At 34.7% G+C, this 26,333-nt stretch overlaps 3 protein-coding genes and 3 non-coding genes across 6 annotated transcripts; 1 reads left to right on the forward strand and 5 right to left on the reverse strand.

Annotated features, from left to right (window-relative positions):
* Positions 1-7,808: 7,808 nt before the first annotated feature.
* T14B1.5 lies at positions 7,809-7,936 on the forward strand. Its single transcript, NR_071863.1, has one exon. It is a non-coding gene; the product is annotated as an Unclassified non-coding RNA T14B1.5 (non-coding RNA).
* On the reverse strand, positions 7,809-7,936 carry T14B1.4. The gene has a single exon (NR_071864.1). It is a non-coding gene; the product is annotated as an Unclassified non-coding RNA T14B1.4 (non-coding RNA).
* Positions 7,937-8,250: 314 nt separating this feature from the next.
* Positions 8,251-8,271, reverse strand: 21ur-14231. Its single transcript, NR_071865.1, has one exon.
* A 1,426-nt stretch (positions 8,272-9,697) lies between these two features.
* On the reverse strand, positions 9,698-13,922 carry T14B1.1 (DUF4116 domain-containing protein). The gene is made up of 5 exons (NM_077226.9): positions 13,768-13,922; positions 12,083-12,386; positions 11,681-11,959; positions 11,269-11,625; positions 9,698-11,220 (listed from the first exon to the last, which is right to left on the reverse strand). The coding sequence occupies exons 2-5, from the start codon at positions 12,381-12,383 to the stop codon at positions 11,030-11,032; spliced, it is 1,128 nt and encodes a 375-aa protein (NP_509627.1). The 5' UTR covers positions 12,384-12,386; positions 13,768-13,922; the 3' UTR covers positions 9,698-11,029.
* A 5,585-nt stretch (positions 13,923-19,507) lies between these two features.
* Positions 19,508-20,098, reverse strand: C43C3.4 (Penicillin-binding protein). Its single transcript, NM_001270153.4, has 3 exons — positions 20,018-20,098; positions 19,833-19,951; positions 19,508-19,790 (listed from the first exon to the last, which is right to left on the reverse strand). Exons 1-3 carry the CDS (start codon positions 20,062-20,064, stop codon positions 19,738-19,740), a joined length of 219 nt encoding a protein of 72 aa, NP_001257082.1. The 5' UTR covers positions 20,065-20,098; the 3' UTR covers positions 19,508-19,737.
* A 973-nt stretch (positions 20,099-21,071) lies between these two features.
* ifp-1 (Intermediate filament protein ifp-1) lies at positions 21,072-25,368 on the reverse strand. The gene is made up of 10 exons (NM_077227.8): positions 25,255-25,368; positions 25,075-25,188; positions 24,316-24,600; positions 23,450-23,827; positions 23,240-23,404; positions 22,313-23,192; positions 21,954-22,024; positions 21,752-21,904; positions 21,446-21,553; positions 21,072-21,356 (listed from the first exon to the last, which is right to left on the reverse strand). Exons 1-10 carry the CDS (start codon positions 25,363-25,365, stop codon positions 21,291-21,293), a joined length of 2,331 nt encoding a protein of 776 aa, NP_509628.1. The 5' UTR covers positions 25,366-25,368; the 3' UTR covers positions 21,072-21,290.
* Between the last annotated feature and the right edge of the window lie 965 nt (positions 25,369-26,333).

Here is a 26,333-nt window from a genome sequence, read left to right on the forward strand (position 1 = left end):
GTTAATGAAGAACAAAAAAATAACCTTTTCATATTTAGAAGAACAAAGAACTTGCAGCAAGGTGAGGCTTTTTCTTGTCCCTCTTTTTTAAACATTCATATTTACTTTAGCATTTTCTCCTCTTTTCTTGTTTCTATTAACGAGGACATATCTCGAATCACAACGTATGCAAGTGCCCACGATTCTTATTAGAAATGCAAACGAGTATATAAAAATCTGCGTTGGCGGCTGGATTTGCTGGATTTGGGTTGGGAATAACCTCGAGATGTCGAGACGCACTGTTGCTGGGTACCACGTTACCCAAAGTGTTCTAGCGGGTAAACATTTCACAAGAATGAGTACGCAGTTGAATTCTCGAGAAAATGAATGTGTGGAAAAATGAATAATAAAGTGAAAGAAGTGACGGAGTCAATTTTTATAAACGTTTCATAAGAAAGTAGCGAGAAAAAAAAAGAAACGGAAAGATTTTAATTAAATTAAGTGACGTGAAGGTGTTTAAAGCCTATAGTGTTTTTTTTCAATAATACATAGAACATAGAAACGTATACTTTTTGGAAATAAAAAAAAACACAATTAGAAAAACCAAAAGCCTGTTTTCATTTATTCTGAAAGCAAAAAGATAATCTACGCTTCTGTTTTCGAATTAACCCAAAGCAATATAACCGCTTTGACGGTTTGGTTGATATTTCCAAAGCACATTGCTTGTTCGTGTGCGCAGTAGTAATTTCTAGTAAAATCTTCAGTATTCAGAAACAACATTGTTAACATTAAAAACAGTCTATTGCTGATTTCAGTTCACAAAATTATAATTCTCAAGATAATATTGGTTGCAAATTCATACCTTACCCGATTATTCAATTTTTTTCAGGTATTGTAGAGAAGACTTGTGGTGGAGAAGAAAAGAGGGAAAATCCGTTACACACCTCATTCTATTTCTGGACAAAGGCGAAGAATAAGAAGAACTAGAATAGACAAGAGTTGCGAGAAGCTCTGAGAAACGCCAAGAGTCTCACGAACCCAACCAAAATCTAATTTGACAATGCTAACAACTTGAAAGTTTTAGAGGTGAATTTTATCTATTGTTCGATGAGCCCAAAATTATTGCATTGAAAACCAGAAGGTATATGTATAAAAATACCAACTCAATAGTGCGTTAATGAACTTTGAGTGACTGGACTTTGTACTTAAAATAGAAATGAAAAGAAATCTATTGAGTAATGAGATGTGAATATAGAAAATGTGTATTGAGTTGAAAGGAATGCACTGAAAAGAAGAGACTAGTAGAATTTGCGTGATTTTTATAAAAAATTGCAAACGAGTGATGATTTGAATCGGAACTTGCTACATTTCCATAATTCTAAATGGGGGTAAAAACAGTGAACTTTGCAATGAAATCATCAAGTAAAAATGGACGCTGACTAATAAACGAAGCGTGGGGATAAGTAATTAGTAATTAGGATTTGTTTATGCATTAAATCTTAGTTTAATTATTGTAAAATAATTAAACTGAATATGTTTTTTTTAAATTTTGTATAATGATATTTTCAGCAAAGAATGAGCATAAACTTTTAATATAATTTAAAACTTCAAAATTTGAACTTCCGTGTTTTTTCAGAAACACAAATATCAAGCAATATATCATGTTCCTAAACGCCGTTCACGTTGCCGATTAATCTTCTAACCTATTTGAGAAAAGATGATCCGTTTCAAAATCGGAAACTGAAACATACTAATAGCAACTCTCTACGTGACCTCATGATGACTACATCCTAGCTTCTATTTCAAACTTTAACATCTAAATTTGTTTAGTAGAAGTTATTTCCGAAGCCCTGCGGTCGACCAGATGGATTTTTATTTATATTTCTCTTTTTTTCGATTGATCCGGATCTGACCGGCGTGAATATGCGGTGCAGCAACTAGAAATATCTCCTCATATTCTTCATCTGCTCTCTTTCTCTATAAACATTTCCAGAGAATACACAAGGAAGAGAACAAGGAGGAGGCTCTAAAGATTATGATTAGCGTTTGATCTGCAAGACTGAACATATAAGAAAGGCATAAAAAACAAGAAACAAATGGGTGTGTATGTGTGCGGGGGGACGGACGAGCTGTCATAAGCTCCGTCATGTGAAACCTTTTTTCGAGTGCCAAGTATCTATTTTGGCATTTTCGTATTCATCAGAAGAATAATAGAGCGCACGCTTGATCGTGGGAATTCCAAAACTCGACTTGATTCTATTTGAGCGCGGGAACCGGACATTGATAGAAATTCAAAAACCAGTCCAAAAAATCAAGAATGATTACTGTACATCATTATAGTGGTTTTTTGACTTTTCATAAAGACAAAAATCAGGCTGGCGAGCACTTCAATTGCTAACAAAAACAAAAACGCTAAAAACGACACGTCACAAAAATGCATATATTTGTGGGTGGAGGTGGAAAGGAAAAACAAGATGCTCATTGGAATTTAGCTGTTATGTTCCGTATTGCAATGAATTAAAATTTGATTGGATTTATTTCACATTTCAATGATTTAAAATTCCTCCGTATTCTGAAGAGAAAGAACAAATAACACGAAATCTAAATAATTGACTAAGAATTTTATTTTGTCATTTGTGAAATTGGGTTTCACTAAATGTTAACGTTTTTGTTCTTGTTACGCATGGCGAGGGTACGGCTGTATGGCTAGCTTTTATTTTTGGGAATTGCTGTGAAAACTTGTGGTTGTGGAGTAGAAACGTTGTCTTATTCGCAAAAATGTTTGCAAATATATTTTAAAAGGCTGAATACTTTTTAGTTCATGCGGAAGCAAATGACCTAGTTTTGAAAATTTTGTATTTTTCCAGCAGTTTAAATTGACTTTTTTTTGTTCGATATTCAATTTGAATCGTCGTTTGTCGAAATTTCAGACATTTTTCAAGTCGTACAAATGTTAATAAACCCATATTTATTCCAATTTTGAGAAATCATAAAGTTTGTGTCGAGTGACAAAGTTTCTTCACATAATTACCGAAATATGTCAGACGATGTTTCAAATCAAATCAAATAAAAGTAATCAAAATATTTTGTGAAATTTTCCTGTTATGTTTTATCGTTTTAACGCAATATGACTGACTTTAAACATTATCCTCTGTGGAGTGTGGACCTCGGACCTCATCGGAGGATCATGGAATTCGAGCTTTATTTATTTACATTTGAAAAAAAAACAAAACTGATTGTGAAACTAAAAATCTTTTTAAAAAGTAAAAGCACATACAAAAAAGTCAACAAATCATATGCAAACTAAATATCAGGGGAAAATTTTGATTACGCAAAAAGGAAGTAACGCGTATCACTATTGATAAAACTTTTTCGATATGGCAAAAGTAAGGCATATTTTTCAACAAGAACGAAGAAAAACAAAAACTACTACCGTCTTTGTCATGAGTTCCTATGAAAATGATATCACAAAAAAACGAACAAAATCCGGAAGTGAGAATAACCAACGATGGGAAGCAAATATGAGTCTGGAGTCTCCATCAACCATCATCAGTATGAGAGAGGGGAAAAATTCAATTAGTGCCTTCCATTCGGTCGGCGACAAGGTTCAGAATCAGAAGACGACCACTTCCCGTAATTAGAAGAATATGTATACATAGGTGCTTCACAAGTTTTTGATTGAAACAACTAATAAAGTAGTTAGGTGAAGCTTTGATCATTAATGCTAATGTTCCAAGTTCTGACGGTGAAGCTTGAACTTAGACATTATTTCTGTCTAGGTGTCTCCCATTTTCCTATTTTGCTCACTTGAGCAATAGCAGTAAAACGGGGGAGGTCGAGGTCAAAAGTGGCACGCAGACAGGACAGGGAAGAGATAAACAGCTCTTATGGAATAAGAAGGAAGACAAAAAGTTTTTGCTTCTTTCCGTAATTTTTTCTTCAATGTTATATTTTTAGATGTTGGATTTCACAGAGGGTTTAACAGGTTTCACTTTGAGAATAGCAAGAGTTAGGAAAGATTAGTTTAGACAAGATTATAAATATTGATATCTTTTCTTAATTTTTTCTGGTTTCTTCCGAGTATATAGACAGGTCATCCGCCGAAGATCTTGTGACTTCAATTTCCTTAAAGTTCCTAACGTTGCTAGTTGAATCAAGCTTCCGGACTTTTTAGTATAGTTTCCTAGATCACCCAACACACTGCAACGAATCAAAAACCGCTCCACCTTAGTTCTTAGCACGAATACTAGGTTTGGGAAATCTAAATGAAAATGGTTGTAAAGCTAAACAAACGAAGGGAGTTGGCACAATACAACAAATTTTTTGTTGAGATGAAAACGAGCCGCCCCCTTGTCGTCGTCCATCCTGGAGCCCGTTTCCGACGTCAAACACATTGAGAATTGGCAATAATGTCCGAAGGGGTAAGAAGAAATGGAATAGAGAAGGCTAAGAGTATTGCCACATTTGTTCAAGTGTCACCCATACATATTTTCTCCGGTTTCGGTTGCTAAGAGTGCTAAAATTAAACTGAAAACGGTTTCGATTGCTTCTTCAAGAGGTCGTAGTCTTTTTGAATAGAAAATTGAAGTACGAGTGGATGACGGCAATGCACAAAACGATCTCGAATAAGAAAAAAGAGTGATTAAAAATCAAAGTGTGAAAGGGAAATGTAAAAAGCCAAATTGTGTTGTAATATTTAGGATTGAGCGTTGATGTGAATACTGGAATGATTCACTGAACTAGAAATAGGTTTTTTAGATTTAAAATGCAAAATTATGACCACAAATGAAAGTATGATGTCAGGAATGTGCTATTTCGGGTGCAGAATAATGAGTTTTGTTAACTAAAAGTTTTGTTACTTAAATGTTTATTTACCCTTGAAAGCGCATTTCCAGTACAAAGATAACATGCTTATAACAAAGTGCCAAATGGAAAAAAAAACATCATGGTAAAACTTTTAAAAAAATATGCTGATTTTTCTTCATTTATAGAAGTTTTCATGCTTTTATGCAACAATTGCAGAAGCGCGACATCACTATTTAAAAAAAAACTACAATGTCATGTAGAAATTTTTAACTACTTGGATTGTTTTATTGTAATTTCTTATAATTTGGGGGAATATCGATATACTAAATAAAATAATTCTAAAGCTTTCAATTATATAAAGTCGATAATCATTTTGTAGCTTTCGTACATTACAGAAACTGTTTCTGATAATGATAAAATACTTTTCACAATCGACACCTTTTCAAATGTTCATAGTTGTGTTGGAACAGTTTAAACGTGTTATTCAATTTTATTAAGGTAGAGTAACAAACTTTTGGGAATGAATTTTTCTTGAAAAAATCATTAATTATGTAAGAAAAAAAGATTCCAATACTTATATATCAGTTCTAAGAAATCAAGACGTCATATTTTCCCATCAAATTCTATAGACCCGACGCCAACACTTTTTTTGGCTCTGAAAATAACTCGACTCGCTACATTCGAATCTGGGAAGTCAATATTGAGCACTGTGAGAAAACGAACTTGATTGAATTGGTCCAATGACTTTCATTTGCAAGAAAACGCATTTTTTGTGGGAGTGTGAGAACATCACATGCTAATGTACTTTGTTTCCCAGTTGCCGACATTAAATGTTTGATGTTATTGCTTTTCGCGTGCTGTATACTGATATGGATGTTTATTAATATCGAGTCGGAATTGGATTAAGCGTTCAAAAAAAAAAGGAAAAGCTAATCCAGTACATGTGATGTTATCAAATCTGGGAAAATTATGTATCATTTATTCTATAAACATGCAGTATATTTGGTTGGATATTTTGAATAATAAATGACTGTGAAAGTACCAAATCATTTACAAACGAAAATCCAAAACTTCAAACGGTTTTTTTTTAAAATTTTTTGATATTCCTGATTAAGACTTTTAAGCGATTATCTTGAAAAAGCACGATAATACATTATTTCTAGAACCATCATTTCAAACATTTGTATCAACAGTTGACTCGCAGTGTGATAGGCAATCATGATTTCTGCTTGGATATAGAAATTATAAGTTTAAATGGGAAAAATAGATAGTCAGCATAAAGGTATGATAAGGGTTTATGGAATCAAAAGTTCATGGAGTCAGTGAAACTTGAAAATGGATTTTGAAGTTCTGCTGTACAAAAAACTTCATGATATAAAACCCAATTGGTTAATACTTTGTTAATTATTCTATAAGATTTGTTCGACCACCAAATAGTTAATTGAAATAAATAGACTCTAAACCAACAATAGAGTAAAAATATGTTATTTTTGGAAAAAAAATATATAAGAGAACACAAGTTGAAGTGTAAATTCACCTTTGCGTTTGTTGAAAATTTATTGTTGAAATCTAGTTTTGCGAGCGGAAATCAAATGAATGCGCCAGAGCACACTTTTTTGCTGCTCAAAACTCCCACTCTGTTCAAATTGGGTTTGAAACAACACTGAATAGCGTTCGGAGCTGATCTTAACTGATCCTTCATCTGATCCTTTAGAAAATTTTATTTTGATAAAAGTGTGGCTAAATAGATAACCAAAAATTATTTGAATTCAATTTTTATCTGTTTGTTTTTTAACTTTTCACATAAAAATGCCATACAGTTAAGTGTTTATTTTCAGTCAAAGGCCTTTTAATCTTGGTTTAAATCATCTCTTTTTATCTATCGTCATCTTCAAAAATTTTTAGTGATTCTATGTTTAAAAAAAAGCAAGTGTTCACTAATTATACTAGCCATTTCACTCAAAAATGCAACTCGTAAAACTGAATGAATTGAACATAAACAAGAATAAAATGAAAACACGTAATCAAATTTAACTGAAATGAGAATTTTCTTTAAATATAAGTATGTATGTAAAAACAAAACATGAAGTTCATTGAAATCATCTTTTCTACGGAAAAATCTAATCTCAAGATACGAGGCAAAAATTAGATAACTTCTTTTTTCTCATCTCTACACTAAATACCACCTCTTGAAAGAAGTGCGTGCGAGAGCTTTTGGTCAGCTTGCAACAAGTGAATCCTCTCATTCCCATCTTTTTAAATCTGTCCTTGCAAATCGGCCGGTTGCGTGCACTTTTCGTGTCTGACCATAATGCCACACACACATATTTTGCAAGCATGATGAGATATGAAAAAAGAGTTAACACGAAAACGGAAAAAATATGAAAAAGTGATATTCTCTGTCACGCGCTTGATTTTTGGCCCAAAATTCAAAAGAAGGTATGAGTCAGAGGCTGAGGTTAGCATTAAGCACGAAACTACTATATTTCCATCATTTAAACTTCAAAATTGAGACAATTTGGAAGGATCCGTTCAACTACTTCAATAATAAAATAAGGAAGCTAACAAACACATACACCTTCTCTTGAAAAAGTAAGAGTTGTAAAGTTGGCATATATTTCCTATACTAGTCTTGCAAGCCGAGGAGCCAGTCTTAACTTTGTTCCGACAACTATCATCACAATGCTTTCATCCGTCATAAAAGATTTGCAGTGTTGAAATGAAACTGAAAGTTGGGAAAACCCAATTGCTTTGACTCGGAGCTTAACTATTTTAGTCAAAAACAAAAATGTTACTTTAAAAGCAAATCAGATAGCGACACTATTGGAGATGTTGTTCACAGTGTGGCGTGCCAAACACCATCAATGCGAACTGATTTTTCATCGCTATGAAGAGAAAAGTTTGATGGCCTAGAGTTTAAAAAATGCAGATAGAGCACACGGGGGCGCATAAACGTTTGTTCCGTTTACATTTGTGCATTTTTGTTTTGGGCAGGATAGTGGAGGATTCGAACAAGAGAGCTCAAGCTCATCTCTATTTTTGAGAGCAAACCAATAAAAGTTTCATGCCTTCTTTTGCTCTCGTTTTTCAACCGGCCATTCACACCAACCGAACAATACAATACGAAACAATTGGCGTCATTTGGAGTGTGCACACCCTCCCACGACATCATCCAGTGCACTTCTTTTTTAGGTGGAAAGAAGATTAGTGAGCTTTTTGGTGATCATAATTAAACCGTCGGATTATAGTTGGAATGTGGTGAATCATCTTGATGCCAGTGCATGCGTTACAACGAAACATGACGTTGTTTATTAGCTACATACAGGGCGTAGAACTTTTTTTAGCGCCCTCAAAAATTATATGAAATTCGAGGGAGCGTTATAGAAGTTGAACGGTCATTTTTAAGTCTTTTTGACCTAATTTCCATATTTTTTGATATTTTAACATAACAATTTTGGAGAGTGAAATTTCGACATTAGAAATCAAACGACATTAACGATTTCTCAAAAAAAAAAAACTTTAGGAAAACAGTGAAACTCCGAAAAAGTAGGGGGCTCTATTAAAGTTGCACGCACTGTATCAAACTGAAACTATTTTATTTTTAATCGTTGTTAAGAAAAAGGACAGGATTAAAAAGAATTAAAGGACGATTCGTTCTTCAAGTGCTATGCACACGGATCTGGGAGTCAGGTACACTGCCTGGTGGTGATCCCACTGGGTTATAATTTAAGCAACATCCTAGCCGGGGACTGTGGCCGATAATCCAGTCGTGGATTGCTCCACTTCCCAATAGAGGCTGGGTGAACCTAGGGGGTGAGGCCGGACTTGAACTCGTGACCTCCAGATTGCTAGAGGCCATCACTACCGACTGAGCTATCTGTCCCCACAGACAACAATTATTTAGCAATAAAAATATTTAACGATAATCTGTAAAGATTAAACTTCTAACAATGAAAGAGCTCCTTTAACTAGACGATGGTGTCTGTTCTTGGTAGGGTTTCAAGTGATCTGTAGGGTTTTTATCGCAAAAATCTTTTTCAATGTTTTTCTAAGACAAATTGGATTGAATTGAATTGAATTAATAATATATGCAATATAATAACTCTACACACATCCTGATAAATGACTAAAAAAAATCTAGTTTTTCTTGTGACTTATCTAAAATTAAAAAAAACTATAATGACATTTTACTTACATTTTAAAATTGAGATGATTTGAAAATATCTGTTTAGTGTGTTTTAAGACTATTACAAAAGTTTTTCCAGTACGACAATGTTAGAAATAAACATCAACTAGCTAAAAAACAATTCAGTTCAAATTCAAAAAAAAACAAGCAAAACCAAACTTGTTCTCAACAAATGTGGATTTTCTTAACGTATTTCTTCCCGGAAACTAACAATATGTTTGAACTTAGAAAAGTTTCAGATAGTTGTATGGTTTTCATATGTTATTTATAATGTGAACAAACAAACGCTGGAAATAAATATAGAAATATCGCCGAAGCAATTTCTGTTTTAAAACTTCCTTGAAAACTTTTTTTCAAAAAAAAACTGTTGTATTCTTTCAAACATAGATAACTTTATCTAAACTTTTGAGTGACTCTAGTTGAATTCAATTTCCAATTAATAAAGGTTTGTTATAACAGCAGTAACAAACTAAATCAGTTTTTGCTTTTAGAAATAGTTTATTTAAAACTAAAATAAGATCAAAACACAAAAGTAGAAACTGAGATTTCTGTTCTCATTTCAACTTTTTTGTTGCATCAAAAACTCTGTCAGGCTTTTCTCGTCACTCATGGATGAAGATTGACTTTAGATAGGCTTATTCTCCAAATTTGCTTTTCAGGGTAGATGGAAATTTTTGTTTTTCCATTTTTTGTGATTGTGAAACTCTGAAATTGAACGAAAATATTGGGCACGCGATTATCTTTATTTTTCACAAACACAAGACAACGTTTAGAGGTTATTAATCAAAAAATAAGCACGAAGAATAGATAAAACATTACGTTTTCAAAAATATTAGAAGGATGTGTGGAAATAGGATTTAAGATTATCAAAATATAAAAGCGCGGAAAAAAACAAAAATAATAGAGAATCTCATCGAAAAAAGCGGGAAACATGAATCAGTTGTACAAAAAGTCACAGTAAAAATAAATGATTTGTAAAGAAGGGTGATCCAAACTGAGAGGTAGAATTAAATAGAGATAAATGGGACAATGGCTAACGGTTTTTGGGTAGAAGTTCCACACTGTGCAAGCACTGGCCCTACTTCTAACCCTAACGTTCCGTTACATTTGAGGTAGGCAAAGCGAGTAAAAATTGAGGAATAATCTTACGATAGGACATACAAATTTTGAAAGAGTTTGGTAGAACTTGAAACTATGCAATAACCTTTGAGAAATCACAATTTTCATGTTCTGCAAAAACTCAAAACATCAAAACGAAACATGGGAATTAAAAAAAACAATTTCTTGCAACATCATATTCAGGAAGAGTATTTTTCAGTATATGGGAGAGTTTGAAAATTAAAATATGATATTGCAAAAAATTACATCGAAGAAATATTGTGCAACTACTCACTACTAGATTAAATACAATGGGTGCGACCAACCGGCGAATGAATCCGTCCGATCTCGCTATGACCACTAACCCATTTGGGCGCGTAGGGATGTTAGTAAAAGGAAATACAGCAAAAACGGTTAAATTATTTGGGGACATACAAGAGGGAAAAGGAGAGGGGAGAAATGGTGCGAACAAATCGCGGCGAGCTGCTAAGCTTTACCGTCGAATCTCGCTAAGACATTTGTAGCGTGCCATTCAGAATTTTTTTTGTTTTCAGTTTTTTGTGAGGTTATAATTATTGAGAGTTGTTTTCAAAACAAACAGAGAATCCTTATCGGCGATGAACCTTCGGAGATCTCGATTTGTATGAAATAAGAACTCTGAGCAATAGTGAGGTAATTGACTTAGATTAGGAGGGTCATCACAAAATATGTGCGGTTAGAGAGGTAGCTTTGGTGGGTTGTTAATCACTAAGTGGTACAAGGAGAGGTAGGAAAGAGATAGATTGAGGTCGAAAGGGGATGTAAAAGAGGTAGATGTGATAATCATCACTTCAAAAGAGGCGAGGTAGGGGGTTATAATGGACAGAAACGAAAAAATAAGACTATCTAGTTGAAAACAACCACTAGCTAAAATAAAAATAAAAACGTTGAATAACAAAAGTCTGGGAGAGGAGATAACAGTTAGTTGAGGAAAATTCGGTGAGTTTTCTGGAAAATGCGATGAATTTCCTCCGCGTTGTCAGCATGAAGACCTGCAAGTTCCACTTCTGCTTTTTCCTTTGCGTCGTCAACAATAACATTCCAAACCCTTTCATCTGCACGATTCATGAGAAAATGTTCAAAGTCAAGGTTGAAAATGGATGTCATTTGATCTGAAAATTATAGGCTCCATAGCAAAACTCGGTTATTGTTAATTTTACCGAAAAGAGATTGAACATGGGTCTCCTCGGAAGCTGTAAGATCTTGCTTCTCTTCCTTGACAAACGCCATAAATTCATTACGGTACTTTGAATCCAAGACAATACATTGCTCCATGAGAGTTCTGCCAGATGCGTGGATTTCATCGTATTCTGGATGCCAAACATCATTTGGTGATTTTTCCATTTGGAATCCAGGATCAACTTCAGACATTGCAAAGACTAGGTACTCAATCATATCGTAGCTGGTTTGAACGGAGAATCGAGTTCCATAATCATGGTACCAGCAAGGACGAGTGTTCCAGTTCTTGTGGAACTTGATTGCTTCTGTTTGCAACATCTGTACGCGTGCCTCTTCATCTGAAAAATGGTTTAATTACTCTCATTCCCAAAATAAGCTAAGATAAAATCCTACAACAAATTCGATTCTCAATTTGTTCACAAGTATCAAGAGGGCCATTTGGTCTCGGGGTTTTCAGCAAGTATTCGATGGCATTTTCATAAGACTGAACGAAGTACTCCGGAATAACGTGTTGTTGATTGTCAAGAGGATGTGATTCCTTAAGGCGGCGCGTAGCTCTGAGTACTGCTGGATACAGATTGTTGATTCTTTCCTGGTCGGCTTCATGATCAAATCTTTCCCAACTGTATTTTGCTCCGAACTTACGAACGTTACTTCCATTGAACATCACAACTGAAAAATGTATTATTAAATATATGCATAGTACTTATTTACATGATTCCAGATTCACAATGAATAATCATGGTTATGAAATATGATTGATTCTCAAAATTCAAAATGTTGAAATATACCCACCTGAACCAGTTGATGATCCACTACAAATGTCCCAATCATCGTCCGCTCCGTTCTGTTCCCGGTTTCTTCGCATCGCCTCAGCCACCTGATAACAATGCGCTGTGGCTTCATTGTCGATTTCGGGAACGAAATCCTCTGCATCCGGGGCAACAAGTTCCTCCTCTGATGACAAGTCCGCATTTGGCTCCTTCTCCATTTCAGACTCCTCATCCTCCCCGGCCTCCTGCGCTACAACTCTGATCTTCTTTGCCAACGGTTCCTCCACCTCCTCATCCCGACCTGGATCCTCCGGATCAGGCATTCTCTGAAATTGTCGTATAATTATAATGTGCCGTGAGTTTTGAAAAACTGAACTATTGCTATTTGGGAAAAAAGAAACATACGTCAACGGCAAAATATCATAAATGGAAGAAATGAGACCGGCAGGAGGCCGAGAATGAAGAATGATGTGAAAACAAAATTGAAGGCGCGGCCTTGATTTATTTACTGGTTAATAGCGGCTTTCTGATGCAATCTATCATTTTTAACCCTGGGTGGGCGGGTAAAGATTACATTTTTGCAAAAACAGTTTTAAACCGTTCCGACATGTTTGGCAAGGTATATGATAAAGAAAAACGGCAAGAAAAAAGAAAAAGGAAAAACAAGATGAGATGAGATATGGCGATAATATATTTCTTCTCTCTTTTTTCATCGTGTTTTCTATCACAATCTGTCCGCAGTTTCCCCCAGAATGGCCTTATTTGCGAGAGAGCGTTTATAAGGAAAATTGACCAAAACGGTATTGACTACTTGTTTACAACCTGCGCACATCAAATAGTTTGGAAAACGAGGAGAGAGAAAATGAGATGAAATTCTTGTGAAAGAGGAGTGAAGGGAATGAAGTGAGAGAAAAGGATTACTACCACATACGGCATGAGTGGGAAAAGAATGGAGAACAACGACGCGAATAAAACAAGAAGTGAATAAAATGAATGACGAAAAATTAGTTATGAGAATTTTGGCTATGAGAATTGAGAAAAAAACGAAAACAAGACAAATTGAGTAACAAGAAACGAAATTTTTTTGGCTTTGGGCGAAGTGTCCATGCAGTGTTTGAAAACAACCCATTCTCAGTGAGCCTCTAGTGACCAATTAGAATGGATGAATCCAGGTGTGGTGGTGGAATGGAAGATTATCCCCTCATCTTCCTTCGCTTGTATCGAGAATTTAGTGACGCGGACATTACTAATTCTGTTATGCACAAAATCAGAAAACGTTGTTTTTCTCTTTTGCCATATTTCAAATATTGATAATCTGCCGAGCCACCACCTGGCACCAAGCAACGGAAATTATAGTGTATCAATGAGAAAACAATGTTATTTCTATCAAGGGGATTTGCGGGAAATTTGTAAACAACTATATACATAGACGGAATAAATTAGTTGTTGTTGAAAATATAGAAAGAAATGAATCTGACATTAAAACTGTTATGGTATTTACATGATTAGTTAAAACCCTAAAACCCTATATAATATCAGATTTCAAAAATAAAAGAGTGTTTATAATGTATATGATATATGAGAAAGCAATAAAAGCAGAATTTCGTTTTCAAATTATGAAAAATTCCTGGCAGTAACAACAGCATAAAAAAGTTTGTTGAACAAGCAAAACACAGAAAATTTTATAAGGTGAAAAATGTAACCTACTAGATATTCCACATCCAAAAGTGAGCGCGAAAATGGCAACGACTGCTAGCTTGAATAGGAAAAATAAGGGACGGAAGGGCGAGAAGCTCGTGGAGAAAGGAGGGGACAGACGAGATCTCAGTCGTGCTGGTCCATTTCAGAGAGGGACGCGTGTGCGTAAACAAGCGGCCCCGGGAGCAGAATACACGCTGCCTGGATAAGAGGCGTAGGTCGAGAAAGCAGGGGGCGGGATCTGTGTGAAGCTCTGCGTGTTGGTCCGAGTGAAAGACAGAAGAGAACGGGAAACAAAAAGTTGAAGAAGTGGAGACTGAGAAGAAGAATAAAATAGGGATCTTGTTGTAAACAAATGACGCAGTTCCCCGCCTGAGTAGGTTTGAAGATAAGGTGAGATGTGGGCAAGCCATACCTCATTATCTCATATTCATCCCACGGTCACATAACGCAATTCTCAAACCTCCGAAGACAAATTAGTTTTTGGGGAAAACATGCAAAACTTGTTAACTTGACTATGATAATAAGAAATACAAGTAGAATGTTGAGAATCGCAATTGTGGGAATGGCAGATAAAATGCGGTTGAAAATTTGACAATAGTTGATGTTGAAAATGCAAATTAAAAATGAATAATTGACAAAATGAAAGAGTAACTGAACCGTTTCATTTTTGAACGAAATTTTTTTAAATATGAAACCTGATAACTACACCTTGACGATGAGCTTGTATTCGTCAACATTTTGGACACGATTCCCGTTGCGATTTTTTTTGTTTTGAACATTTCAATAGTTGAAGTAATTAAATATTATTTTTCAAGAGAAAAGGAGATTTTCAATTCTGCAAAAAAAGGAAGTGAAATATACATGTTGGTCATTGTTTTCTAAATGATATAAAATGATACGTTTCTGATTCAGAAATATCACTAGTTGTTATTCGAACTAGGCAACCATCGTCCCGTAAACAATCATTTAGGAAGCGGTTTAACATCCATAGTGCGCGGAAAGGGCGGGGGTATAATACACAAGTACCTTATTTTGTTTAATTGAAACTGTTGATAATGAAAAATAAAGTGTAACTTGAATAATCAATTCTTGTCCAATAAAATAATTAATTTTGAGTTTTCTTTAAATTTCGTTAAAGTATTGGAATATTGCAACACGAGAGGCTATACTGTTGCAATAACGTATAGTTCTCTTCTAACTTTAAACGAAATCGAGTAGAGAAATAGTACAGAAGTACCAATTGTTCGTACTGGTGCGATCAAAAATTGCGGCATCGTTTAACTATTTACTTGAATGCGGATTATGCAACGAATAGAATAAAAAAAGCAGTTGTTCACTCTTTCAACAATCTTCATTGTGCTGATTGTAATCTACTCTATGATGTTACACACAAATATCAACATCTGTCCACAAGCAAGGGTCACTCTGTTGGAAGCTGCCCAGTTGCTGAATTTATGAATGTGTGAACGGTAATACTCCCCATTTTTTTCGGGTAGTTATGGAAACACAAAACACTTGAAGCAAAGCCGAGTAGGCGTCAAAATCCGAACAGTTTTAATTTGTAATAGAAGAATTATTTTATAATGCAGTAGTATTATGTTTTTTCATAAAAACGTTGTCGGATAAAAACAACAAAATCAAGTTTTTTCCACAAAGATAGGCATCTTAAGTTTTTTTAAATCTTATGTAAAAAATAGAGTATCCATTCCACTTTCGTTTTACAATTTTTAATCCCCATGTTAAATTGCGCGATTAGCTGTTCAAAAGTAGTGTCCACTCATCTTGAATTAGAGAAATTGTCTAGTGTTGGAAAGTCATGAGAACTGACCATCATGAGGATGAGAAAGAATTCAACAACACTAAAACATACCAAAAATTATATACGAGACTTCATTTGAGCCTTATACCATTCAACAAAAAAAAGTATATTTTTGAGCATGTGACCAAAGTTCGTCAAGATGCCCATGACTTTGGATGATAGTTTATGATTGTTTTCCCAGAAAAAAGAATACGCGTAAATCAATTCTTACTCTCTTTTCATTCACACTCCAATCTGTCCACAAGGGACATCAGTCACTTTGATCTCCAAGCAGTTGCTCGTGGTGGGAACGAATATCCTTGATATCGCTCAGGATTGTTGCGAGTTCAGCAGAAAGCAAACGGAATTCCAAAAAGTGCACCCAAGGGAAAGATGTTGGTGAATATTATAGTTGAAGAATTGTACAAGCTACTCGTGATATACTGTTGAAAATAGCAACTGAGCAATTAAGTGACATAGCGGATTTCCATGCAAAACTAAAACAGGAGACATAGAATATTTAAACAAAGTATTTTTTTTTCTATAATCAGCGCGAGGTTTCAAGTGATCCAGTTCATTCAAACTAGGTAGGTATAAATTTAATTATATCATTATTTTTGTGAGCGTACTGCCTAGTGTCGTAAACAATAGTTCAAAAATTAAACGAAACTGGATAGTCATCCAAACTCTCAAAAGTTCTCCAATATCAGAAAAGCGTCACTCACAAGTAACAGCGTTGGAGAAATTTCAAACAGTTGGCGGGGAAGTGCCGGAAAGTTAAAAGATGAAAGTAGTTTTAAATTTGAGGTGCTGAGAATTAGGAAAAATTTCAATAATTATGTGTATTTTGAAACATCAATCTTGGCGGCGTTTTTATTGAGTTTTAGGGTGTTATTTAAAAAAGTTTAGAGATATCCTAGCATCAAAAGAAAACACATAACTCGATTCAAATAATAAAACACATGTTTGCCAGGCTGCTTTTGTACCGTTTCTAGAGCAAAAAGCAAACTATAAAACATAAAATCACAAAAGTTTATTATCCTCTTAGTTAACTCTTGGGGATACTTGGAAATAGGTAACTGTTGATCAACAGTTTGCAACTTTGCTGAACCGACCTTTGTTCTCTAACAATAGTTAACCAAAGGAAAATTGAGTGAACACTCAAAAAATAAGATAACAAAGTAAACAAAACTATTCCGAGAAATGGTTTGAACGGAAAAAATAGTTTCATCGATGCATTTAGGAAAAAAACGTTCATTCGGCAAAGTATCAATGAATGAAATATAGCAAACCTTTTTGAACAATATTAAAGTGTTTTGAATCTAGTTGAGCTTGATGTTTAGAATTTTTCGTTTCTTTTGAAAATGTATGCCAAAAAAAATAATTTTTAGACTTTATGCGCAGTGGTGAACCATGGGAATCAGGAAATTTGTTTGAAAAGCCGTTTTCGTTACGTATAACCTCGTTCAACTATTTCGAAAGGAAATTGCAAACCAATCTAAAAATAAGCCTTAACGAAGTCCTATTTTTTATCATATGTAGTCAAGTTTTTCATAACAGATTATTTGCGGTAGTTTTGCTCACACAATTAAGACTCTCCTCCACATTCGAAAACTCCTTCTAATATCTTGTATAGCACAGTGGCAAATATGGCTACAAACAATATTTTTCGGTAAAGTTCCGTTTTTCAGACTTTCCCGTAACCGAGTTAGACAGGTCATAGCCATCTTGAAACTATACATCAAGTATACATCAAAATAATTTTGCCTATGTGTTTAGAAGTAGCAATGAAGGTGATCAACGGAGGATACCAAAGTTCATATTCGAGTGAGTTATGAAGAGCTTAACTTAGCAAACTTGTGCCGCGTGACAGTAGAAAACCAAATCAAATCCAAAAGGAACATTTCAAAAAAAGAAGAAGAAGGAATAAACAGAAACTGTCCAATGAAGAGTTTTTTTTTCGAAATGAAATCTTGTTCGATGAAGGATAAAGGGTTGACAGTCGAAAAAACTGTTTGTTAAAAACTTCTCAATGGTTTCAGATTGTTGATGTACTATGTATAAAACCGTGTATAAAACCGAGTCTACTAATCTTTCATCAATGCATTTTTTATGGGTTTCAAAGATGTAAATGTTTAAAACAGCCATAACATTGCAAAACGGCATTTTCGGAAAGGTTGCAGTAGTGATTTTAATAGGAATCTTAACAATTTGGTTTATTCAAATCTATGTTGTTTATGAACAATTTTTATGCTTCGAAAGTGAAATTTTGACTAAAAATGATAGTCAGAAAAGTGCTGATTTTGTAACACAATTGCTTTTTTAAGCTATTGAATTGTTTATAAACTATGCAGCAAATATTAAATTGGCAAAGCCACAATTTCTACCAACTCCCAACACGAACATCTGAATCAGACTAACAGTGTTTGGAGATCCGTAGGCACTCTGAGACGGTTTCTTGATTAGATACGGATGAAAAATTGATGTCATAGTTTCTCTACCAAGTTTCAATTCAGGGTTTATGTTTCAAAGACTCAAATTATTGTTATGAAGTCGTCGGTAATTACAAATTTTTGGTCGCATAGAAAACATTACAATAGACTAGTAATCCTACAAAGTTTAATAATAGAAACAATAAGTTTTGGAAAAAAACATTGATATTCTCACGAAGAGATACTCACGGATCAAATATTCAGTATGCAGTCAGAAATGAGTCACACCAACTCTTGTTCGACTGATGAGACATTTGAGAGCGCTGTGAAAATAAATTATGCATACTTCGAATGGAAAATATTATAGAAAAACGGAGAGTTAGAGAATGGGACCCTTACTCCCTTTCACGGAAATTTGACGACGGGCGCTGGGCTCGAGGAGCAGGTGTTGGCAAAACTGGAGGGAGCGGGACGAAATATGTTTAGCGTAGAGAAAATGAGACAGTGAGAGCAGCATCAACTCTACTGACTGAATAAACATTACGCACACGAGCCATTTTTCCATACTCTTTTCCTGGACAGTGAGGGGAGAAGAACATAAACACACAAACAAAGTTTTGTGACAAAAGTAGCATAATTCAGTTTTTGTTAGTTTATAAAAAATTTGATTTAGAGACTTAGGTGGCAATGCAGAAAACGTAAATAAATGTAAAGAAAAATGAAAATTTTGGAACTGCTAACGCTGCAGTATACAATCAGAGAAAATTGTTTACGAAGTTTTTTCATTTTATTTTAATCTGAATTTCATTGAAATAGCGTTATTGTATCTAAGAAAAAGTATTTTGTTCATTGGCAGTTTAAAAAAAATTTTTTAAAAATGAAAAAGTTGCCAAAAATTTTCAGAAGTCTGCAAATTCGTCCGGTTGCCGCATTGCTCGAAGTATGTACTTCAGTCAAAATTTCAGTCAAAATTAAACTTTTTGAATACTGTTTCTCAAGTGGTGAAAACTGTTTGCGGCATTTATTGAGACATCTCAATCACTGTCGGATGCCCGTACAATGTTAGAGTATAAATATTGTAACCATAATTAAAATATAAAACTAGAAAATAAAAACTTGTTTTTTTTAATAGATCACTTCAAAATATTTGGAAAAAACTGAATTTTCCGCGTTTTGACTCGAAATAAAAATTTCTCGTAACGCGTAATTAATAATCGTTAAGTTAAGTTAAATCAATCAAATCAAAAACCGCTTCTCTTTACACCCTCCAAGCAATGATTATGGCCTACATATGCCCAACAAAGATTTCAAATAAAACATGAAAATAAAACCTCGATTATATCAATTTTTCTACTTTTTGCTAGTTGCGTGCTCACCAAAACCTTGTATTTTTCATTATAGCAATGGATAAACGATAAATAATTCCCATTACGCAACGTTTCATGTTAATATGATATTGATGAAATGTTGCGTTTTTACTACAAGACAATATGAATTGTGACATGAAATAATTCAATTTGTCATATTTTCATTCATATTTTCTCAAGGAGTCTGACTTGAATATTAAAAAAAAACAACGGAAACAATGTTGAAATGAATTTCATTCTGAAGTATATAAATTAAATGTTATGTGTTTCTTACAAAACAGTTCAGAATTTAAACAAACGCGTAATTATGCAGGGTTGTTCTTATCTGAAACCGCATCTGTTGACCGATTATAAATGTGTTCCCGGCATTAAAAGATATTTAGTTGCAACTCTGGACAACTGTCGTTTGTGTTTCAAATGGTTTGCCATCTGCTGAAAAAAATTTGTTTCGGAACATCTGCAGGGGCTAGTTACCTTGATTGATTTGCACTTGATCATTTCCGTTTTTGTCTTTTGAAATAGAATAACTATTGGCCTCGAAGCTCATTCCATCTAGCATATCTTCCGTGACAATTTCAGATTGCAATGCGTATCTTCAAAATTTTAGTTAAATTTTAGTTGGTGTATATTAGATGTTTGTTATAAAATCTTAAGCTCACTTTGAGTATCCCCGTTTTGTCAAAAAATCCTCCAAAGCTCCATGCATTATTTTTGGTTTGCTCTCAGCAACCCTGCAAACTAAAATTTTTGTGTCAAAGAAGATCTATCGAATATTATTCTTATCTAATTAGATTAGAACGATGTGATATTTTGCTAATAGACACTTGTCGACAAGAAATGTAGAGATATTAGTGAAAAACCGCAAGCCAGTGGTGAATGTTCAATATTCAAGTCAGAACAAAATTCTAAATGACTAGAAATGAGCCCGAAAAGGAAAATAAGAGAGTGTGGAAAAGTGGTAGATGAAAATAAAAAAATGTGGCGAAGAATTTGAAAACATGTATCCAATGGAGATGGAAGAAAGAGAAACAGAGCCCAAAACAAAGAAAAAAAGAGGAAAGGGATATGAATTGGTCACTTAGCAGTGCCAGATGTGAATATCCTAATGGTAGAGGATCGGGTTAGGTGACAATGTTTGAAAAAGAGGGTAAGTGGAAGACAGGCGCGCCGATAATGAGTTATGATATGAGTTGTCTATGCCTTTACTCAACCCACACAAACACCCCCGTTAATTAATGAGTGAATCATTTTAAATTTAAACTTGATACGGTTCACTTTTAAATGATAATAATCAACTTTTATCTCATCTGAGGTACTTTTTTGTACTTGGAACAGTTTTTAAAACATTATTTTCTTGGGTCACTCAAAACAGTCCAACGAATAAAATTGGTTTAGCAATAATTGACCGCACGGGAAAGCAATATTTTTACTTGGAAGTTGAAGTGTATTGCCAGATGAACTAGTGGAAAATACTCTGTAGCTTAACCGTTTATTTTTGAAAAAAAAAACCGCTGGAATTTTGTGAAGAAAAAATAGAATTCAAACTTCCATCAAAACTGATTTTCAAAAAAAACAAAAGCTGAAAACTGCTTCTTCTCTTTAAATAATTTCGATTTTAATCTCTAATTTTTGAATAAAAAAAAATTACATTTAGCAGAGTTTCGAAACAGAGCAGATGTTTATAATTGAATCGGGGCAAGTGAGCTTTTTTTGAGTAATAGGTTTATTTTAAATTCAGAATATGAAAGAAATACGAATTACTGGGATTGAATTAAAGAATTATTTCCTTTTTCAAGAAGTGAGTGGAAAAAAATAGGGGCAACGAGTAGAAGTTTCTTGATAAAAAGTGTGAAAAATGAAAACAAGAGAAAATAAAATATATATTTGTTGTTAGAATTATCATGTTATCAGAAATTTGGCATTAGTAATGTATCAATGATGATGATGGTCTGCATCTCCGATTTCAGTGTTGCTCGTGTAAACAAACCACGATTTCACCTGAAATATAATTGGAGTAATCAAAGTTATTGGCAAGAGGCCAGATGTCAATCAGTTGTGTTTACAATTGTAAATCAAAGACTATTTACCTCATTATTCGTGTTTCTGATTGATGTATTGGTATGGATGGTGGTATCGAAGAAGTCAATTTCAGCAATAACTGCTCCTCTTTCATGAGTTGCTCCACGAGCGTAGATCTGTAAAAAATAATTTACAGTTTCTAGTTTATCGGTGACATAGAAGTAGTATTCAGTTTTGCGCCGTTTGAAAAAAAACAATTTTTTTTTTCTACAAGTTAACACTGTTTTCAAAGCAAATCAACTTGAATTTGTGAATTCTAGGATCCTGAATGCTATTATATAAGAACTGATAAACTACACTAGAAAAAGCATAACCTTCAAGCTATCCTTGGGTGCAAGGATCAATCCAACTGGAAGATCAACATATACGCTCTTGTTTCCAAACTCGTGAATAAGTTTGAAGCCACCAACGTCTGCCGATTTTTTCGAGCTTCTATTTACAAGTTGAACAAAATCTGCAGTCACATCCTGTAAGAATTGTTCAGTCCTAATAATATTAAAAAGCAAAGAGTGTTACCGAAATCTTCACTCTCCCCTTGTACCATCTAGTGAATCTCTGGAAGTTGTCCTCGTCAACACTATCGGAACCTGGAATGCGTTTCTTTGTATTTTTTTATAAATATTTTTCTAGCGTGATAGTTCTCTCAACTGTCGTTACATAATACACGTAACAGTAAACTTTTAATCGTAAACGTTATTTTACGATTCGTTTGTGGTGGTTGTGTACGTTTGTCTTATCAGTAACTCTTTTTTCAAACTAATCTGGAAAAAACTAAAATGGTATGATACGATAGTTTTCGACAGCTTAAAAACGTCTCAAAGCTTAGCATTTGACGAGGTGTTGTCAGTCAATATTAAAAGCCGTCTTCCACTCACTACTGCTATGTTCAATTGATCCTTCATTGAGTAGAGTAGTGGAGATGCTATTGCTCACTGAGCCTGTTGCTGCATGATAGCTCGAATGATGTGGCCCTCTTTGGCTCGAGTTCCGATTAAAAGTATCGTAGTATGAGGGGACAGTAGCTCCTTCAGTCACTGGCGTAATTAGCGGGAAGTTGCTATTAATATGAGTGTAACCGGGAGCACGTTCATTAAAAATTGTAGGCTCAACTCGAGGAACGGCACCACCAATTGGATAAGGTTGATGTAAAGCATCGTTGCGACGAATTTCACTATCACGACGTTCGCTTGCAATCCTATCATTGACCGATGAAGTTGGAGTACGAGACGCGTATGGATTGTTAATCTGTGTTGTGTTAATCTGACCTCCCGCGCTAAGGTCTCTCACTAATCGGGTGTTATCTGAAGCACGAATTGTTTCAACCGAATGGCTTGGCAGAACCGGAAGTGTGCCTTGGAGAGTCTCGATTTGAATTCTCTCCCTGAGAGAAGATCGGCTATCAGCACGAGACTCCTGCTGGTACGGAGTATATGATGGACGAATCGGGCTCGCGTCCCTCGAATAAGTATATTCACGAATTGGTTGAACAGGAAGTGTAGCAGGAATTGGAATTGGCGTGTGAGTGATGGTCTCATGAATAGTGGTACCAGTTCTGGACGACGAGGAATCTCTCACAGCGTGATGAGCAGTGTGCTGAACTATTCCAGAAGAAGTTCGGCTATGGTGGTCAGAAATGCTGCTGTAGTTCTGTCGACTAAGCGCGCTTGCTATAACTTGAGTACTTGGCGCATTTGCACGAGGATCTCCAGATCTGTCGAGAAGTTCCCGATATTTTGCGATTTCCTTTTGCAAGTCCTGAAAACGTTAACAATTTAATAAACACACAAAATAATACAACATACAATGTTTAAGTCACAAAGTTTCTCCAATTCAACACTGATGGCAGTGCATTGCTCTCTCATCTTCTCAATTTCCTTTATTTTGAATTCCAAAGTATCCTCGAAAAGCTTGTTATTTTCCGAAATTTCCAGACGATAGAATTCAATTTGTTGAGTGAGAGAATTGTTCTGAAAATTACACAATCATCATGGAAAATAATTTCAAATTCTCACTCTGATTTCAACTTCAGAAACTTGTTTCTGCAATCCAGAAAGATTGTTCTTAACAATCGAAAGCTCCTCTCTCAGTTTGTCATAGCAAACTACTCCTGGCATAGTGGTATTCATTCGATGGATTTCCCTTTCCAAGCGAATTCGAATTTCTTCTTCGTTTCTCAATCTGTTAGCCTCATAATCAGCACGAATATCAGCAATTGCCTTGCGAAGTTGATCGCGGAAGACGTGACGATCCGCATTGCGATCACGAACAAAGTATTTGTGCTCATTCATGATAATCTTTTTGTTGTCTTCCTCCATATTTCGGATACTGTGCAACAACTCATTCTTGCGAAGAAGATATTCTTGTTGCAGACTGACAGCTTGATCTTTTCTCTGAATATAGAGAATTCACAGTCGATAATGAATAAGATAATGAGTCAAACTTCTTAACTGTGTTGACAAAAAATTTAGCTTATCACAAGGAACCTCGCGTTTTTTGAGAGGCAGTGCAAGTCTTTCATGACATTCACGCTACTAACTGAAAAACAGAAAACTTGAGCCAGCTAAGTTTTTTGTATGTTTTTTTTTTTTAACAGATAGTTTTTGGCTCAAAATTATATTTAGCATTACAATCATTATTTCCGTGTTGGGCGAAATGAAAACAAATCATTTCGAAAAAATAAAAAAATAAGTTTTTGAAAAAAAAAATTTATATATGTACCTACTGAATATATTTCAACAATCAAAATACCAGTGTGATTTAAATCTATCCCAAAAAACTGATATCCGAAAAGTTCTTATGAGTTTTTTTTCCAAATCTATCAAATTGAACCTCTATTGTTTTTGCATGTATTAACAGTCTTTTAAAAAATCGAACCCACCATTCTCATCAAATTAATATGCTCAAAAATTCTTCCATTGTTCTGTTTGATCAGTCTGAGCTTATCCTCCATATACTTGATTCTTCTCTTAGTGATACAATCTTCCATCTTGATATGACAGATTCTATGGAACTCATCATCAACCTCTTTGGGAACCCCCAAAGCTGATTTTGCAGTGTGTCTCCAAAGTTGTTCGGCTTCTTTGACTTGATGGGACAACTGGGTTTGCTCATTTAGTAGTTCGTGCCGGCTTCGGTTAATTTCTTCAATTCCCGATCTGACAGTCTGAAAAACAATGATAATATTGATACATCGTATGAATTAATTGTATACTTCAAATTGTTTTTAATCAGAAGTTTCATTTTTTACAGCTGACCAGAATGATAGTATGTTTGCTATCAATAGTAGGCGGCTTGCACGTTTCTAGTTGCCACTCCCTTTATTCTCTAATGATAATTAAAGAAATGAATTCTTCGGAAACAAACGATCGTAAAGATTATTGTTTGTAGTTAACGCGACACGCAAGCAAAGGAAATTATCGTACTCTACGAAAGAGCACAACTTCAATGTACTTTTAAGTCATTAAAACTGTAGGCTTCGTTTCTTTTAACGAGTAAACAAGTTCATCGCCGCTAAAACTTGTGTGAGGGAAACTGATGGTTTCAGCCCACACAGAAAGTAAATAGTGAAAACTGATAGCGCACAAAGAACAAGAATGCTGGAAGCGTGAATAAGACAGCTGCAACAATTGACACTCACCCTGATCTCAACATTGTAAATTTCATTAATTCCACTACTGTCGCTCTGGACTCCACTTTTTAGCAAATTGTAGTCGTGTTCCAAAGCAGTGTGCTCAGCTTCCATATAGTGGACCTGAAAATATTAAATATTTTGTTTTACAGTACATAGAAGAGATGATAGGCAATAACACAAACTCACATGTTCGATGATATCCACAAACTGATCGTTGAGCTGAACAAGGTCTTGTCGCTCAGAGAGCTTAGCTCTTGCCAGATGTAGTAGACAATCCCTAGCGTTAGCGGAATCCATGCGCTGAAACAGTAACCATAAGACCAGAAAGCAAGAAAATTCTAAAAGCAAAATGAAAAATTATAAAAGTGCGACTTGAAAGGACAAAAAATTGCAGAATAAGCAGAAAATAATCGAGTGCGTAAAACTTCTTATCAAAACTTGAAAAGGTGAATTAAAAAATGCAATAGGTGTACGAGCACGAGTGAAAACCGCGAATTTTCACAGTCGTGATGACAGGAAACCGAATCGACTCTTGGAAAATGTTTAATGGCATGCCATTGTGATAGTAAAGTAGGTGAAGAATGCTAGTGAGCATGTTTCACTCGGTTGGCGGTACTTTAGCACGTTTCTTATCACTATTAAAATAAAGAGCTATTTGAAGCGAGAGATAGATGAATCAAGAGGGAGAAGACATTTGTGTGGTCTATGGAGATGAGGGGGAGAGACTGATGCACCGATGTGGAGCAATCAAACTGTACTAACAATGGTGTAATTGTTGTAGGAGGTGGAAATGATTCATTGCAAGTTGCAAATATTAATTTACAGGATAATGTTTTTTACATTTCAGGAAGTTCGAGAAACTGAGTCATTTGTTAAAATACTTTTTATTTAGAAACTCAGTAATTTCTCCAACCTATTGAATTGAAGCTCTGGGCTTCAATTCAGCCCATTTCCGATTTGTTTTAAACATAATCAACTTACCTGGTTAATTGAGAGAACTCATGTAGAAACCATATATTTATTAAAAACAAATTCATCTTCACATTCAGCCGTATAATTGGCCAAAGAATAAATTTTACAAAAAATTTGCTAATGAAAATTTTTTCGCACGCAAAAAAAAAACAGTTATGCCGCTTTAGCTCCTCGAATTCAAAATGCTCCTTTTTCAAATTTGTTTCTATTTTTAATGATACTTCCATAAGTCTAAAAAATAAAAACGTGTGGAATATTTTTTAATTTTAAGCTTAGAAAATAGCCATTTCTAA

Source organism: Caenorhabditis elegans, chromosome X (genome assembly GCF_000002985.6).
Source record: "Caenorhabditis elegans chromosome X".
NCBI lineage: Eukaryota > Metazoa > Nematoda > Chromadorea > Rhabditida > Rhabditidae > Caenorhabditis > Caenorhabditis elegans.